Consider the following 18605-nt stretch of genomic DNA (forward strand, 5'->3'; position numbering starts at 1 on the left):
TGAATCAGCTATACATATACATAGATTCCCATCTCTCCTCCTCCTTGCGTCTCCCTCCCACCCTCCCTATCCTACCCCTCTAGGTGGACACAAAGCACTGAGCTGATCTCCCTGTGCCATGTGGCTTCTTCCCATTAGCTATCTATTTTATATTTGGTAGTGTATGTATGTCCATGCCACTCTCTCACTTCATCCCAGCTTACCTTTCCCCCTCCCCGTGTCCTCAAGTCCATTCTCTACATCTGCATCTTTATTCCTGTCCTGCCGCTAGGTTCTGAAGAACCGTTTTTTTTTTTTTTTTAGATTCCATATATATGTGTTAGCATATGGTATTTGTTTTTCTCTTTCTGACTTCACTCTGTAGGAGAGTCTCTAGGTCTATCCACCTTACTGCAAATAACTCAATTTCATTTCTTTTTATGGCTGAGTAATATTCCATTGCATATATGTATCACATCTTCTTTATCCATTCATCTGTAGATGGACACTTAACGTTGCTTCCATGTCCTGGCTATTGTAAATAGTGCTGCAATGAACATTGTTAGACCAGATAGATTTAATTGATATTTATAGAACATTCCACCCAAAAGTGGCAGAATACACTTTCTTCTCAAGTGCACACAACATTCTCCAGGAGAGATCACATCTTGGATCACAAATCAATCCTCGGAAAATTTAAGAAAATTGAAATTGTATCAAGCATCTTTTCTGACCACAACACTATGAGATTGGAAATCAGTTACAGGAAGAAAACTGTAAAAACCACAAATACACGGAGGCTAAACAGTGCGCTACTAAATAATCAAGAGATCACTGAAGAAATCAAAGAAGAAATAAAAAAATACATAGAAACAAATGACAATGAAAACACAATGACCCAAAACCTATAGGATGCAGCAAAATCAGTTCTAAGAGGGAAATTTATAGCAATTCAATCTCACCTAAAGAAACAAAAATCTCAAATAAACAATCTAACCCTACACCTAAAGCAACTAGAGAAAGAAGAACAAAGAAAACCCAAGTCAGTAGAAGGAAAGAAATCATAAAGATCAGAGCAGAAATAAATAGAAACAAAGAAAACAATAACAAAGATCAGGAAAACTAAAAGCTTATTCTTTGAGAAGATAAAAAATATTGATAAACCCTTAGCCAGACTCATCAAGAAAAAAAAGGGAGAGGACAGAAATCAATAAAATTAGAAATAAAAAAGGAGAAATCACAACTGATACTGCAGAAATTCAAAGGATTGTAAGAGACTACTACAAACAACCATATGCCAGTAAAATGGACAACCATGAAGAAATGGACAAATTCTTGGAAAGATCCAATTTTCCAAGACTGAACCAGGAAGAATTAGAAAATATAAACAGACCTATCACAAGTAATGAAATTGAAACTGTAATTAAAAATCTTTCAACAAACAAAAGTCCAGGACCAGATGGCTTCACAGGTGAATTCTATCAAACGTTTAGGGAAGAGCTAACACTGATCCTTCTCAAACTCTTCCAAAAAATTGCAGAGGAAGGAACACTCCCAAACTCATTCTACAAAGCCACCACCACCCTGATACCAAAACCAGAAAAAGATACCACAGAAAAGAAAATTATAGACCAATATCACTGATGAACATAGATGCAAAAATCCTGAACAAAATACTAGCAAACAGAATCCAACAACATATTAAAAGGACCATACACCATGATCAAGGGGGATTTATCCCAGGGATGCAAGGATTCTTCAATATGCATAAATCAATTGATGTGATACACCATATTAACATATTAAGGAATAAAAACCATGTGATCATCTCAGTAGATGCAGAAAAAGCTTTTGACAAAATTCAACACCCATTTATGATAAAAACTCTCCAGAAAATGGGCATAGAGGGAACCTACCTCAACATAAAAAAGGCCATATATGACAGACCTACAGCAAACATCATACTCAATGGTGAAAAACTGAAAGCATTTCCACTAAGATCAGGAACAAGACAAGGATGTCCACTCTCGCCACTCTTATTCAACATAGTTTTGGAAGTCCTAGCCATGGCAATCAGAGAAGAAAAAGAAATAAAAGGAATACAAATTGGAAAAGAAAAAGTAAAACTGTCACTGTTTGCAGATGACATGATACTATACATAGAAAATCCTAAAGATGCCACCAGAAAGCTATTAGAACTAATCAATGAATTTGGTAAGGTTGCAGGATACAAAATTAATGCACAGAAATCTTTGGCATTCCTATACACTAACAACGAAAAATCAGAAAGAGAAATTAAGGAAACCATCCCATTTACCATCACAACAAAAAGAATAAAATACCTAGGAATAAACCTACCTAAAGAGGTGAAAGACTTGTACTCAGAAAACTATAAAACACTGATGAAAGAAATCAAAGATGACATAAACAGATGGAGAAATATACCATGTTCTTGGATTAGAAGAATCAATATTGTGAAAATGACTATACTACCCAAAGTAATCTACAGATTCAGTGCAATCCCCATCAAACTACCAATGGCATTCTTCACAGAATTAGAACAAAAAATTTTACAATTCGTATGGAAACACAAAAGACCCTGAATAGCCAAAGCAATCTTGAGAAAGAAAAATGGAGCTGGAGGAATCAGGCTCCCAGACTATACTACAAAGCTACAGTAATCAAGACAGTATGGTACTGCCACAAAAACAGAAATATAGATCAATGGTACAGGATAAAAAGCCCAGAGATAAATCCACCCACATATGGCCACCTAATTTATGACAAAGGAGGCAAGAACATACAATGGAGAAAAGACAGCCTCTTCAATAAGTGGTGCTGGGAAAACTGGACAGCTACCTGTAAAAGAATGAAATTAGAACACTCCCTAACACCATACACAAAAATAAACTCAAAATGGATTAAAGACCTAAATGTAAGACCAGACACTATAAAACTCTTAGAGGAAAACATAGGAAAAACACTCTTTGACATAAACCACAGCAAGTCTTTTTTGACTCCTACAGTAATGGAAATAAAAACAAAAATAAGCAAACCGGACCTAATGAAACTTAAAAGCTTTTGCACAGCAAAGGAAACCATAAACAAGACAAAAAGACAACCCTCTGAATGGGAGAAAATATTTGCAAATGAAACAACGGACAGAGGATTAATCTCCAAAATATACAAACAGCTCATGGAACTCAATATCAAAAAAAACAAACAATCCAGTTAAAAAATGGGTGGAAGACCTAAATAGACATTTCACCAAAGAAGACATACAGATGGCTAAGAGGTACATGAAAAGATGCTCAACATCACTAATTATTAGAGAAATGCAAATCAAAACTACAATGAGCTATCACCTCACACCGGTCAGAATAGCCATCATTAAAAATCTAGAACCAATAAATGCTGGAAAGGGTGTGGTGAAAAGGGAACCCTCCTGCACTGTTGGGGGTATGTAAACTGATACAACCACTATAGAGAACAGTATGGAGGTTCCTTAAGAAACTAAAAATAGAACTACCATATGACCCAGCAATCCCACTACTGGGCATATACCCTCAGAAAACCGTAATTCAAAAAGAGACATGTACCACAATGTTCATTGCAGCACTATTTAAAATAGCCAGGACATGGAAGCAACCTAAATGTCCATTGACAGATGAATGCATAAAGAAGATGTGGCATATATCACATACATACAATAGAATATTACTCAGCCATAAAAAGGAATGAAATTGAGTTATTTGTAGTGAAGTGGATGGACCTAGAGTCTGTCACACAGAGTGAAGTAAGTCAGAAAGAGAAAAACAAATACCGTATGCTAACACATATATATGGAATCCTAAAAAAAAAATGGTACTGATGAACCTAGTGGCAGGGCAGGAATAAAGACAGACATAGAGAATGGACTTGAGGACCCTGTGGGTGGAGGGGGAAGCTGAGGTGAAGTGAGAGTAGCATCGACATATATACACTACCAAATGTAAAATAGTTAGCTAGTGGGAAGCAGCAGCATAGCACAGGGAGATAAGCTCGATGTTTTACGATGACCTAGAGGGGTGGGATAGGGAGGGTGGGAAGAGACTCAAGAGAGAGGGGATATGGGGATATGTGTATGCATATGGCCGATTCACTTTGTTGTACAACAGAAACTAACACAGTATTGTGAAGAAATTATACTCCAATAAAGATCTATTAAAAAATATAATCATTGCTATCCTGTCTATAATTTATTTAGAATACTTTAGACAGTGGCTTCCAACACCAATGACCTTGATTTCATTAAGTGTTGAAGAAATAAATCACTAACATATTACTGGGTATATTTAAGAATTCTATTCAGTACTGCCAATAGAATAGGAATTGATGCTTTCCAGAGGAGAAAATAACCAAGTAGAGATTTAGGAAACTGTTTGCCCGTATCTCTGTGATGGATACAAATCTTAGTTCCCACGTGCAGGTGTGTGAGAAATGTCAGTATCTTCCCATACGTATACACATTGTATGAGCTCTGGGCGTTCCCACATATCTGGGTTTCACATAAGTTAGGGGGTTCGGGTGCATCCTAGCAGTGATTTTCCAAATGTGGTCCTGAGGCCACATCAGCGTGACCTGAGAACGTGTTAGAAACGCAGATTCTCAGTCCCCATCCCAGACCTGCTGAATCAGGAACTCTGGGGGCGGGGCCCCTAAATGTGTGCATTAGCAGGCTCTCTGGGTAATCCCGACGCCCGGTAACACTGGAGAATAACTCCATTATGGTGTCAAGTCCCGGGTGGGGCAGCTGGTCTGTGTTGCCCTCGGTCCACAGTCAGCTGAGGCCTCCAGTGCTCCATTGCTGGTCCACGCAGGCCCAGCAGGGACCCTCATTCCAAGCTGTTTCCAGTCAATCTCTCTCCTACTCTGAGCTGGTTTCTGTGCCATTCTTAGGTACACTGTGCCAGTGATAATTCTACTGCTCCTATGTCACATCGGGCTACAGGAAATTTTGTGGCGGCATTATTTAAACTCAGGCTACTTTGGGGCCTCTCTCAACCTTACAAAATTGTCCAGACACTTCTTTGTTACTTGTAGGCTTGGGCAACTCGTCCACACACATCCATTTCTCCTGTGGGGTCTTGCTGGCTTCATCGTCTTCATTCAAGAATGGGAGGCCAAGTCCTCTCTGCTCTGATCGCCCCAAACTTAACTGCAGTTTCTGTTCCTACTTTGGGCTCCTAGATGGGACAGGTGCAGGATTTCTTCTCAGGATCCATCAGTGTCTGAACGCATTTCATTTCTGGTCTCCCTTCAACAATCAAGGAAATGTTTTTTAGCCTCAGGCAAGAAAATCTGCCTTGTTTTAGATTACCTCACCTATGGCACAAGCTATCCATCATCAAGGTGGAATAAAGACACCTCGGGGAAATGATTGCAAATATCTTCCATCCCTTCACTGACAAAGCAACCGCTTTGCTTTTAATAATTAATGGAAAAATACAATTAAGACTGCGATGCATTTTCTTTTAAGAAATTTACCTGTATATGTGCCAAATACCTCTCTGATCCTTCTCACCTGCCCCAGATCTGGGAAGCCTGGACTTTATCCTCAATCGCAGTAACTGACATCGCCCACTACTTTTTTTTCCTTGACCACTGCCAAATCCTTCACAGGCCAGTAAGCCACGATGCCATGGGTTTTGTTGTGACTGCATCATTTACGTAGTAAGTCTGCTCTTTTTTGGTTCTAATTATCTTGCAACAATTAAAGTATTATTATCTGACATCAAAGGTATTATAAACATGAATGCAAATGAATAATTGAAACCTCTTATTTGGTTTTGAGCTGACCTGGATGATCAAAACTATGCTTTATGAGAAGTTTTCTTTTTTTAAATTTATTTATTTATTTATTTATTTATGGCTGCATTGGGTCTTCATTGCTTTGTGCAGGCTTTCTCTAGTTGCGGCGAGCGGGGGCTACTCTTCGTTGCGGTGCATGGGCTTTTCATTGCGGTGGCTTCTCTTGTTGCGGAGCACGGGCTCTAGGCACGTGGGCTCAGTAGTTGTGGTGCATGGGCTCAGTAGTTGTGGCTCGTGGGCTCTAGAGTGCAGGCTCAGTAGTTGTGGCTCATGGGCTCGGTAGTTGTGGCTCATGGGCTCTAGAGTGCAGGCTCAGTAGTTGTGGCGCACGGGCTTAGTTGCTCCGTGGCATGTGGGATCTTCCTGGACCAGGGCTCGAACCCGTGTCCCCTGCATTGGCAGGCGGGTTCTGGTTCTTAATCACTGCGCCACCAGGGAAGCCCCTATGAGAAGTTTTAAAATTACTTTTGGAATGAAACCAGAAATGAAAACTTTTTAAAATAAAAATTTGTTTACTTCTGAAACTATGTCCTCAGCAACCCCAGGGATACTTGGGTTCAAGTTAAGAATAGACTTTCTTTTCTTCTTTTTTTTTTTTTGGCTGCACCCTGCGGCATGCGGGATCTTCCCCGACCAGGGATCGAACCGCACCCCCTGCAGTGGAAGCGCGGAGTCTTGACCACTGGACCGCCAGGGAAGTCCAGAATAGACATTCTTTGAATATCTGGGGTCAGCAGTTTTATATTTATATGCCACAGACACCATACTTTTGGAATTGTGGTGCTGCTTGTTCGCTCCTCCTGCCCCAGTTTCCCTGTCTGTGTGAGATATATCTGTGCATGTTTTCAGGGAGAGAGTGTGGTCTCATTTCTGGAGACAAAGAAGCCAGCCCTTGGATGTGAAATGAAGGGATTCCTGGGAAAGATGAGGCTGATTGCAATTGAAATGTTTTTGTGACAAACTAGATGTCACCCATCCTTGTAAACATGCGACTCGTAATTGCTTTTTTGAAGGAAAAAGTTGCACCAGCACATTTTTAGTCTTGCTTGTAATCCACCGTGATTTGGAGTGGTCAGACTCTAATCATGACCGCTTTTGACAGACGTTTAAAATAAGCCATCTTCTGAGCTCTGAATCTCACAAGGCAGCACGCAGAAGGAACAGTGCCAACAGCAGACCTTCAACATAGCCCAGACCTCCTGCCCTGACTCTGTCTATCGTGCACTTTTCACTCCCTGGAAACCTTTCCGCAGGGGACAACCATGGCTTTTGCTAACACTGCTTGGACTGAGTCATGGTGTTCTGAGATTCAGGAGAGGTGTCAACTCCTTGCAAAGTGATTTTTCAAAGTTCTGCTCTTCTCTAACCTATGAATTGCTGGAGAAGCCTCTCAAGCTGTCTACTGGCTATGGTTTTTGGCCACATTATCACTCAAGCCAAGCTGATTAAGACTAATTTTGGTCAAGATAAATTCGTGCCTGGGCAAACAACCAATGTGCAGAGTCTCAACCAGATGCAGTTAAATCAAGATTTATGTTTTGACGGAGATGCTTAATAATGACTGTTGTATTCAACATAATTATGATGAACCCCTGGCAACATAATGTTCCCAGTGTGTCAGGCGATCCTAGAATTTATTTGCTGTATTTTTTCTCACTTTAGAGTTGCTCTTTGATTCTGGCACATTATTCTCTCTGGTGATCGTTTCAAATCAGACTGCACAGAAGAGGTTTTCTCCGGAGCTAGTAGGATGATTGTTGAAAAAAAACGTGGAGAGACAGATGGTAGACTTTATTTTACTGGCTCATCTGCTTTTGCAGGGGATGATTATACATTCAAAGTAAGTGGCACCAGAAGTCACGTCTAACTGAGGTTCATCCCACGTGTTTCCTTGCGGAGAACCTAAAATATAGTTTTAAGGACAGCTTAAAAACTGAGCAGGTGTGAGGAGCAGACCCTCTAGGACGCGGTCATGATGTGGCCTGGGGCTGGAGCAGAGGTCTGAGAGGTCTCTGGCTTTGACCCTTCTAGTCTTCGCGCTGCCTCATTATCAGATGAGAGTGTAGTTTTGGCTTGAACCCCTTGAACCCCGTCCTCTCCATTTCTACTTTAGACAGTTCAACTGTGACATCATTCTTTCTTCTTCTGGGCCAATATTAACTTCTGAGTAATTTCTATTCATTCATTCTGGCTGTGCTCTTTGGAAGCAACGCGGAACAAGTTGATTTCCTGTTCTACCTGGCAGGTGTCTTGCACGCGAGCTAGAGTGCTGTCTCAAGTCTTCTGCAGGCTAACTGTTCTCCGTTTGGATCATTTCCCCGTTTGAAATGGTTTGGTTCCCGGCTCATAAGCCCTCCGAATTAGAGGAACTCAAAAGAAACAGAAATAGTTTAGTTTAAATTTGCTTAACCTGCTTACGTGGCACAAACAAATAGAATATTCAGTTCCAGACTCATAAAAATTAAAGAGGTGTGTTAATTTTGGTTTAAAAGGATAGAGCAGAAGCGGTGGCCACAAGAGACCATCTCTCAGGTTTCCCATTCCTGTCCCAGGAGGCTTATCCTTAGGTCCAGGCCTGTCTCTCTGTAGACTGTTGCTTCATGTTAAGGAGAATTAGTGGCTCTACCCTGGCCCTTTAAATAAAGTTGACCCTGCCATTCGTCACTCCAGACTTGGCTTATGAATGCAAGGGTTTCTAGATCAGAGGTTTCCGGAAATTTGATGCAGATTTAGGGAATCCTTAGAGACAGATTTGCTTTGGGGATTTGGGATGGCTGAATGGACAGAGCTGTTTAACCAGAGCCTTGTCTCTTTCTCACGTTTTGGAGTTTCACATTAGAGTTCGCTGGAAAATAGGCTTGGCAGCTGGAAGACCATTTATTAAGCAGGACCTTTACCCCTTTCTCTCTTTTCTTCCCCTAGTCGTCTCCAGGCTAGCTCTGCTTTCATCTCCCGGGTTCCGAAGCCGTGGGTTGTGTGCCTCACCAGGATTCATCATTTAATGCCCATCAGCACCTAGGAAATACTGTAAGAGGGGTGACTCAGGGAAGAGATAGGGAAGAGATAAGTAAAGCCTGGCAGTTTCGGGGAGGGGGACCTCAGGTGCAGGACTTGAGATTAGCATCCTTCTCATTTCATTATGGTTGGAATCACCAGCCTGTTGCGACCCTTCTCCTACTTTATTTCTTTTTCTCTCCTCATGTCTTCCACGTAGGCACCCAGTCTAATGTGCTTGATATATGTCCTTGGTTACATATGATTCCCCGTAAAAATACGGAGTTCCTTTGCATGTGTTTGTAGTTTACCCCAGTGGTATGGTGGTGTCTTGTTTCATACGGGTTTCTGTCTGCAGGTCTGGTTCAATGTTGCTGATGCTATGGTGATTTCCACGGTAGGAAGCCCTCCACCCAGTATTCTTCTCCTCTTCCCGAGCCTGAACTCCCTGGTACTGCAAAGTCTGGGATGCTCGGCTGACAGTGCCTGTAGATCCATGTGAGAGTGTGGGGTGTGTTCCCAGGAGTGGAATTATGTGTAGAGTCGCTGGCCACAGGAAAAATGGACGCTTTCCGCAGGAGATGAAGTCCTCCCCTCCTCATATTCTTATTAACACTTGGTATTTTCTGTGGGTCAAGTGGTTTCGATTTTCCTATTTCCGATTACTAGTGAGGTAGGGGATCTCTTTGTATACTTGTTAGCCAGTTGGGCTTCTCCTTCTGTGACTATTCTATTTTTCCGTTGCATTTCATGTCTTTTTCTTATTGATTTGGAAAACCTACCTGTATATTCCTGATACTAATCCCATGACATTTCAGATGTTGCCAATATATATATTTGTTTAATTAATTAATTTATTTATTTATTTTTGGCTGCGTTGGGTCTTCGTTGCTGCACGCGGGTTTTCTCAAGTTGCGGTGAGCGGGGGCTACTCTTCATTGCAGTGCGCGGACTTCTCATTGCGGTGGCTCGTCTTTGTTGTGGAGCACTGGCTCTAGGTGCCCAAGCTCAGTAGTTGTGGCTCGCGGGCTCAGTAGTTGTGGCATGCGGGCTCTAGAGTGCAAGCTCAGTAGTTGTGGTGCATAGGCTTAGTTGCTCCGCATGTGGGATCTTCCTAGACCAGGGCTCGAACCTGCATCCCCTGCATTGGCAGGCAGATTCTTAACCAGTGCGCCACCAGGGAAGCCCCAGATGTTGCCAGTATTGTAAAAATTTTCTCCCTGATGTATCTGGGTTAGCTTGCTAATATTTGGTTTAAGACTTTTGCTGTCTTCCTTTAATTGCAGGTAAGAGTGAAAGTTGGATAAAAGAGGCTTTTATTGCTTTCCTGTGGAAAGTTCCACAAGGACCTTCAATTTAGTGACTTATCCTCCTGTGTATGTGCAGCCTTAAATAAATGTATCTTCCAGATGTCAGCTAGAGCCCTGTCTTTGGAGCTAGGTGAAATTGCATTGAAAAACTGTTCTTTCAATTTTTTTGAAACTAGATAAAGGAACCCCCATGAATTCTGGGATAACGTATTATCAAGATCCCCTTTGATCTGGGGTTCTGTTGTTTCATATCAAGATGGTAACTGACTGTCCCTTTTCATTTGTTTCTAAAAGAAATTCACCCGCACCATGCATTTGACAATTTTAAGTTGATTATCTAAAGCTGAGGGAGTTGTCGCATGATGTCCCATCTTGAATCTTAAGTGTTTCTCCGTGTCCTCTCTGTAGCCCCTCAACCTCCATTGCTGTAAATCCTCCTTTCATTATGCAGAGCACTTTGGCTCTCCCCAAACTTAACTGGTCACTCGGACCCCCAAATGCTTAGCCAAACAAAATGTCCTCCTGTTAGACTGACACCTCTAGAAGTCAGCTGGGTTATAAACAGGTCCTGCCAAGAGAAATTACTCTTCAGTGTTGCAACGCCAATGAGTGATTTTGCAATGGACAACACCTAATGAGAGGCCAGGTGGCCGTTCTTCAGGATGTGCGTGCTTTTTGCATTAGGGAGGGGAGCTTCTTTGGAAGGGGAATGGTAAACATTTCCAGAGCAGAGTTGCCTTTGCTCTTTCTTCAGGAGCTAAGTCTATGCTGGTCTTAATAGTGCACGTTGTAAAAAGGATACGGATCTTGGGACCCTATATGCTCTGACGCTTGTCCACTGTGTGATGTTGGATGAGTTGCTTATTCACACTGAGCCTCCATTTCCTCATTGTCAAATAAGGATACTAACACCTACTTTGTGCGTTTACTTGGAGGATTAAAGGTATAATACAGAGGGTCTAGTATGATTCCTGACTTTGAGTAGGTGTTCATTACGTGGTGGGCTGTTATTATATACTCCATTGTGGCAGTGGAGAATTCCGGAAGGCAGCACCAACACCCAGCCCATCCTCTGGGAATGCTGCTGGGATTCTGGAGTGGAGAGTAAATGATGAGTGCTATTTGTACCAAAGTACTGGAGAAAATGAAGGTGAACTTCCTGAAATGTGCAATTGGATTCTCACAAAGCAGCTCACGTACCGATGAATGATCCTTGGTTTTGGGTTCTTCATCTTTTGAAATAATTTATTGTTATAAAGACCCTATTTGGCTTTGATTCCAGGTAATGGAAAGAAATCCTCAAAGCTCTCTTCGAGGCTAAAGATGCCCATACAGAAAATTATAAAATCCTTAGAATTCAAATAAACCTGCATATCTACAACACAAAAAACTGCAGCATCTTTGTGGGATTCAGGGTAAAACTGAGGGGTGTTTTTCATGTCTCTATATCTGTTGGGATTTGTGGGCACAAGAATTTTCAAACTTGCTAACTTGAAGATGGTTTACTCTATATGCATCTGCCCTCCCTCATTGCAATTAGTGCAAACAAGTCAAATGAAAATAAAGATGATGGTTTCAGTCTATCCTAAAAAAGAAGAGTTTTCATGCCACATCATCTGACTTCACTTTTCATATGTATTGATTCCAAACATGTGTGCACCAAAGTGAGGTTTTGTATGGAAAAAATAAAAATTTCTCTTGGCTTCTACAAAATTTTCAGCTAGATATTTATATGGAAAAAAAAATTTGGCCTCGTAAGAACAGCTAATATCATTTAATTAAATCAATGGTCTATTGAGTTCTTTCAGCTACTCTTAGGAAATGTAGCCAAGTGGACAATTTACATGATCAGCTTATATCAAATTAAAAGCCTGTATGCATCCAAATTCATGGTACAGTGAAATATAGGTTTGGCTGTTTGTGGAGCTTCCCGATTCTCTTTGGAATTAGTGCCCCTTCTCCAGACAGCCATAGAACTTGTTGGCTGGAGGAGCCCCGTATCAGATCGTTGCAGACCCCGGTTGTCTGCCCAGGGCCTGGGCCATGTGTTTCACCCCACTCGCCACCTGGTCGGTCACCCAGTCTAGATGGGCTGTGCCCAGCTGTGGGAGTGGAGAGAACTTTCTCCACTTGGGGGATTGCTTTTGCTCCCGAAGCAAGAGACACCCCCAGAGCTGCTCTGTGGCCAGGCGTGTACAACCTGGCAGAGGGGCGTCCATCCCATTTTGATAGTGGGAGGAGACAGCTGGTAGATGAATTATTTCCCCAGTCCCACGGGAACCATCCGGAGATGTAGTGGTTCATCTGGCCCCTTAGAAGATGGTCTTGCACGACCTGGCCAAACCGTGCTGAGCTTCCTCTCTGTTCAGGAGACTGGTTGCTGAATCAAAAATGGATGTGCTTTCAGACTGAACCATTGCTGTGGGCATTTGTTCTTTGGCTTGCTTGCTGTTCCTCCCACTTCTTATAGTAGCAAGACTTAGAATATTATTTGAGGAACCATTCCTGACTCAACCCTTGGTCCAGTTTAGATGGGGCTCATTATCCCTCTGTCCTCCACCCAGTTCCAGGATTTCAGAGGATTAAGCTAATTAGCATATCTGTCCTCCCTGGCACCGTGACTGGCTCAGGAATGGGCACATGGCTCAATTTGGGCCAGTGAGGAGTAGGCTCAGGATTTTCACTGGAACTGTTGGAGAAGAGAAACTCTCTTTCCACTGGTTTGGAGTTAGAAGGCTAATCTTGGAGCTACCAGGGGCCACCATAGGAGGAAAGGCTATGTGAGCATGAAGTCCACCTAAAGGAAATTTGTACAAAGGGAAATCTGCACAGAGGGATGAAAAGAGGCGCATCCTGACGTACTAAGTGCCCAGATCCAGCCACGCCTGAAGCCATCTCACTCCTGGACTTTCCAGATATTATGGACAATATATTCCCATTAGGTGCTTTTTTTTTGCCACTCATCACAGCAAGAGTCCTAACTCACATGTGTTCAGAGAATTGGGGATTGAGACATATATTGATAGCTGATGGTAGTATAATTCCATTAATTATATTCTAGAACATTTTGAGATAAAAAGATGAATGTAGTCCTTTAGCTGCAGAAACTTCACTCTTCCCTCCTCACCCCATTTCTGTGGCCCCTTCCAAAGAGGATATCTCCCATTAGCCTTTTACTTCCCTCCATCCCCCCATGCCCTCCTCCCAAGAAAATTTGCTAATTCTAGTGGATGTTTATGAAACAAATGCCCTTACATCCCTGTTTTCCTTCCTTTGGAAGCAGCGAGATGAGAAGAGTAGGCAACCCCGTGCTTATGTAGAAAATAATATTTAAAGAAAGAGACAGGAAATTATATCCGTTATAAGCTTTTTCTTTTTTTTCTTTTTTAGAATTGTAGCTTATGAGTTTATCTATGCCCGCTATAGTCATAATTACAATTTAATATCTGCATACAAAAGCTATGTAAAAATCCATTTTTCCCAAATATACAAATTTTCATTTTGGATAGTTTAAAACATTTTGATCACAGATTTCAATAGAGTTTTAGGCTGAAAAAAATATTACCGATCTAGCAATATCACTTAACACCGTTTGCGAAACAAATCTTCTGATGACTGTAAATCTTTTCCTATTCTGTTGAATTTTTCTGATTCTCAGGACATGAAAACATGATGGGGGAAAAAAGGTGTTTTCTCTGAAGAAAGGCTTCATAACTAATTTGGCTCTATAATCAAATGAAAAATGCCAATTAGGAAGAACCAAAAGAAAGCAGTGGCATAATGTCAACTCATGCATGCCCTGATATCTTCTATGTCAGCAATACACATGTAATCAAAGTGTCTTCCTTTGTCTTGCATTGTGCTCCGTAACGTACATGGGTATTATCTGTATCCTGAGGAGGACAGAGTTATATCTGATTGTCTTGTGCATAAGGTGGGTCAGCTTTAACTGTGCAACAGAAAGCCACAAACAGCATTTTACCTGCACGATATTGCTCTTGAAGGCGGCATTAATGAATGTAGAAACACACTAGAAATGCACACTTTTTGCATTTGCAAACATTTGTACAGCACAGTAAAACTTCTGTGATAAGGCCAAACCTTTTTTCCCCTTAGTCTGTTTGTGTGTGTGTGTGTGTGTGTGTGTTTAAAGTTTTTATTTTTCTTTTAAAGATTAAAGTAAAATGTTTCAATTGTAAAAAATACACACCGGGCAAATCCTTACCTGGATAATAAATATCTACATCACAGTACAATAAAATTTCTTCTCTATAAAATTTAAATATGGATTATAGTCTGTCCCTATCAAAAGAAACACTATGCTAATATTTCCATATTATTAAAATAACAGGAAAAATTACGAGCTTATTTTAGAACCTTGATGCCGTAGCCATTGGAAAGGACAACGAGATTCAAATGTCTGTAAGCATTCTCCTTTTGAAGAGGACCTGTGGCCTGGTTATTCACTTCAATTCAGTTTATGAAAAAGGTTTAGCCTTACAAATGCTGGCTACGTTTCAAAAACCATAAGACCAGTTTCATATTTTATGACTCATGCAGCAAAAGGTCAACATGACACGAATGGGTTAGAGGTCCATAGAATAAAAATGTTATCACGGACAGTGACATGCTTTGAGGGCATCCGCAGTTCGTGGAGGCTGGGTCTGAGGGGGGGTTAGGGTTGAGGAGGAGCCAAGCCTGCACCCCTGTTCACTCAGGGGCGACGCGGGGGTGGAGCCGGGCTGGGCGGTCCACCCCGATGACCGCGCTGCAGGTGGAAGAGGCGTCTCTCGGGGCACAGGTGAGAGGCATCACAGGGCTGAGGCAGCAACACGGCAAGTGTGCCATTGAGGACCGAGGCTCATGTGGCTAGAAAAAGCTCGGAGGCGGCACGTGGTGTTTTGAGCAGAATCGTAAAGAAGAAAAGATCTTAACTTTTGTCACTATTTCTAGAAACGCTTCACGTCTAATTGAAGAGCAAAGTACACTTGAGGGTTACACACACACACACACACACACACACACACACATACACACACCGGACACCCCAAATTTAAGTGATTTATAAATAGGAATCCCAGTTGTATGGTGTGTTCTCCTCTACTGGGATGTCTCCCCACTGGGAAGGGTTTCAGTCAGTCCACATTTGATTTGAAAGTCTGGACAACATAAGAAAAAATGTTTAAAATAATCCAGAGCAGATCCCTCCTAATCGAGTTTTATAGGATGGAGTCTTGAGGTGCTCTAAGTACCTCAATCAATTACAGAAGGAATGAGTCACCTTGACCACTGGGGTTGTGCTTTCAGTCCTTACGGCCTTTCCTTTCAACCTGAAGTACCTGAAGCCTTGTCCTACTCAGCATAAAGTAGTCAGCCTTCGACAAGATTTTTAGATCGGGGTTTGCCTGTTTAAGGCAATCATTAGGGAGCCAAGGGTCAAACATACTTACTTGGGGCTGGTTGGGTCGCTGTAGATCTACCAAACTGCTGGGCCAATGGCCAATCATGTTAATCCCTAAAGTATTCCATTGCAGCTTTAGATCAGGCTCTGTACCTACACTGAATCTGGGGGTGTCTGATGCACTGGGGAATCTCTGTCAAACAAACTGAGGGGACTTTCCTGGGGAGCTTTGCTGACCGAGGAGAACCTCCAGGATCCCCCTGCTTGCTTTTCTCTCCTTCCCTTCGGAGGGAAAAATTGCCCCACCCTGAAAAGCTTCTCAGAGTTGCCCCGGAACAGAGAAGGTGGTGAAGCGCTTATGTTTCAAAGAGTAGTTCTCCAAGGAGAGTCAACGGAGGGAGCTGAGATGTTAACATGAGGGTGTGAGGAGACTGGCTAGAGGCTGCCTAAGAAAACAGAACCAAAACACTGTAGATAAGTCAAAGCCAGTGGTCTGCCCGTGAACTTCATGTTCATAATTTCAACCTCTCCACCTATTTCCTTTCTCTGGTTAGCAAGTTCCATAGTGCTGTTCTTGTTTTCTTTCCTCCCCAGAAGCCAGTATAATTGCTTTAGCACGTTAAACGAATCATTTTCCTCCCAGATTATTTCTGGTCACACTTGGGATTTTTAATGCTGTTCTTCCTCCTTTCCCAAAGCCATCATGCCTTTCTCTAAATAACTGATGAGAAGTATGTCAAATTCCTATTTTGAATCAACACCAAATATACTTTCCTTAACTGTTAAGAGGGCCATAATTTCTTTCTAATAAAGTTAGAAGTTTGAATGTGAAAGAAACCGTCAAAATAACCTGATCCCCCCTTCTCCCATCCCCCAAACTAGTACAATGTTAAGGATGGGAAGGATTTTAGAGTTCATGACCTATTCATCAGGTGAGAAAACCAAGACTCAAGGTCACAAATCTACCACTTGACAGCACACACTAGAACTCAGGCACCCTGACTTCTGGGCCAGTTAAAAAAAGAATTAATTCACATGGTTTTTAGGCAAGTTTCACTGATATGGCTTATTTTCCCCAATACCTCCAGGATAAGGCAGTACAAGGCAGGCAGAGGAATAGTTTATGTCTACCATGCCAGTGAAGAATGAGATACATTCGACTGCATGGGGAGATCCTTTGCCCATCTTCTGACGTTGAAGCGACCAGGGGCACCATTTGCCGTCTGGGCACACCCTACTCCAGCATTCGTCACTGGGGAGGCTGGTTGGGCAGGGAAGGTGAGTGAGGGTTCGTGTGCGTGGTCTACAGGTGTTTTCTGCTGAGTGTCTTTCAGGGCAAGGCTATCAGAGGGACAGAGAGAGTCAGTGGCCGCACCAGGCTTTGTTTGGTGAGAGCCAAGCCTCAGAGTCAGAGGGAAAAGGGGCCCTAGGACACACTTGTGAGTAAAGCAAAGAGCTTCCGGATCTAAGACCAGAAGGAAGCAACCTTAGAGCATCGGGATGAGAGGAGGCTCTAAGAGCGCTGCCTTTCCTTCAACTTAGCACGTAACCGCACTAATCTCTCCTCGGCATCCCTCCAGAACAAGACTTAGATTTCAGCTTGTTATCGCTCCTCGGTTAGAAGGGTTGATCCATAGGGACATCTGTTGTCGGTTCAGCAGAGATGCAGTCAGGCGGAATAACTTCAGGACTTTGGGAGGTGAGGGGTCAGATGTCACTGAACGGCGACAACACTGTAAAATAGGTTGGATTTTTGTGGGAATTTTCTCTGAGCCTAAACTGTAAGAAGCCTTCTTACTATGAGGTAACACTAGGTGAATTTTTGGAAACTGTTGAGTCACTGACATTCGTGAAGACTTCGAATTTCTTTGGGCTTACTGAAAGAAATGATTTTCCTAGTTGGCCTCAATCAGTCAAACACCTGCACGTCTTTGAGTCATGCCCTTGTATAACTCGAATTAAATCATAGGACTGTAACAATTACAGTGAAAGGACAGCTAATTGTTGGGAAACAAATATTCCTATACATTCCAGGTTAGGCTGCTAAGAGAGAATAAAGAGTGCTGAAAACAGCATGCTCTTGAATAGATAAAAATTGGTTCAGACCTTTCCCTAGGAAGCTGAAAGCCACATCTAACCAAAGGCGGTCTGCAATGTGCTAATCTGAGTGCTGCAAAAATCAGGATCGGTTCAAGATGACGATATTGTCTTGGTTTTAAGTCTTCTTCAGTCTTCTGCCGCACCATTCTGCTTGCTCCAGTCTCTGACTGGGACAGATGGGAGCTGGTGATGGCTTGGTGCTGGTGAATTAATGATTGTCCCCTGCCACCTCCACAACTGTAAAACCTCCAAAGCATTCACATCAAAGGACTGGAGAACAAAATGCAGTAGTTAACAAGTACCCGCATTCAAGGGGCAATTTCATCCATGTCTAGGCCAAGGACTACCTCCCCTTTCCCCCAAACAATCCCTCCCAACACAAAGAAATAAAGGAACAAACAAAAAAGAGCTAGGCAATGGAATGAAATGACACCCAGCAGTGCTGTTGGAATTATGAGAATGAGTCAGTCTAATCCTCAAACACTTCCAAGAACAATGGGGGAAAGAGTTCCGTGGGGCATTCCACCTTCATGTGCAGGAAGCGGCTGGCATGGCAGGCTCCAATCATCCGCAGATCTGTCACCTTCATCAGGAGTTTTGGCCAAAAGTGAGTCACGTGGTGTTTTCGGTAATTGATATAGTGTTCAAAGGCCAGCAGGAAACTATCTTGGTATTTTTCTATTCTCTCAACACAGGCGAGCCCTGGGCGGTCTGAGGGGAAGAAAGAAGATGGAGGTTAATTTGGAGGCAGAAATGAGAAGGCTTGCCTGGTCCAGTTCAAGCCCTTTAGTGTGAAGTGGGCCGATCTGGGGACTTTCAACTCCTAGGAATGGGCATGGAGGCTATAGGAACTCTGGGGCATCAGGGACCAAGATACCAGGGAGTGGTGTAACTTACATGAAGCGAGTCAATGCTTTGTTCAGATAAATGTCTCTAGTTTAGACAAATCACCTCCTTGGGTGTGAAGGGCG

General features: G+C 42.4%; 1 protein-coding gene and 1 long non-coding RNA gene across 12 annotated transcripts in view; one reads left to right on the plus strand and one right to left on the minus strand.

Moving 5' to 3' along the window:
- LOC309629151 overlaps nucleotides 1-18605 on the plus strand; it is a 147355-nt gene that overhangs the window by 22844 nt on the left and 105906 nt on the right. The window lies entirely within an intron of this gene.
- The window catches only part of THRB (thyroid hormone receptor beta), a 384719-nt gene continuing 384042 nt past the window's right edge, over nucleotides 17929-18605 (minus strand). For all 11 annotated transcript variants that reach the window (XM_082392783.1, XM_082392785.1, XM_082392786.1 and 8 more), the window contains one exon: nucleotides 17929-18345. In XM_082392783.1, the coding sequence (XP_082248909.1) occupies nucleotides 18104-18345 (242 nt within the window). In that variant the 3' untranslated portion in view covers nucleotides 17929-18103. The remainder of the gene's footprint in view (nucleotides 18346-18605) is intronic.

This window comes from Balaenoptera borealis, assembly GCF_965194805.1.
Source record: "Balaenoptera borealis genome assembly, chromosome: 5".
Taxonomy (NCBI): domain Eukaryota; kingdom Metazoa; phylum Chordata; class Mammalia; order Artiodactyla; family Balaenopteridae; genus Balaenoptera; species Balaenoptera borealis.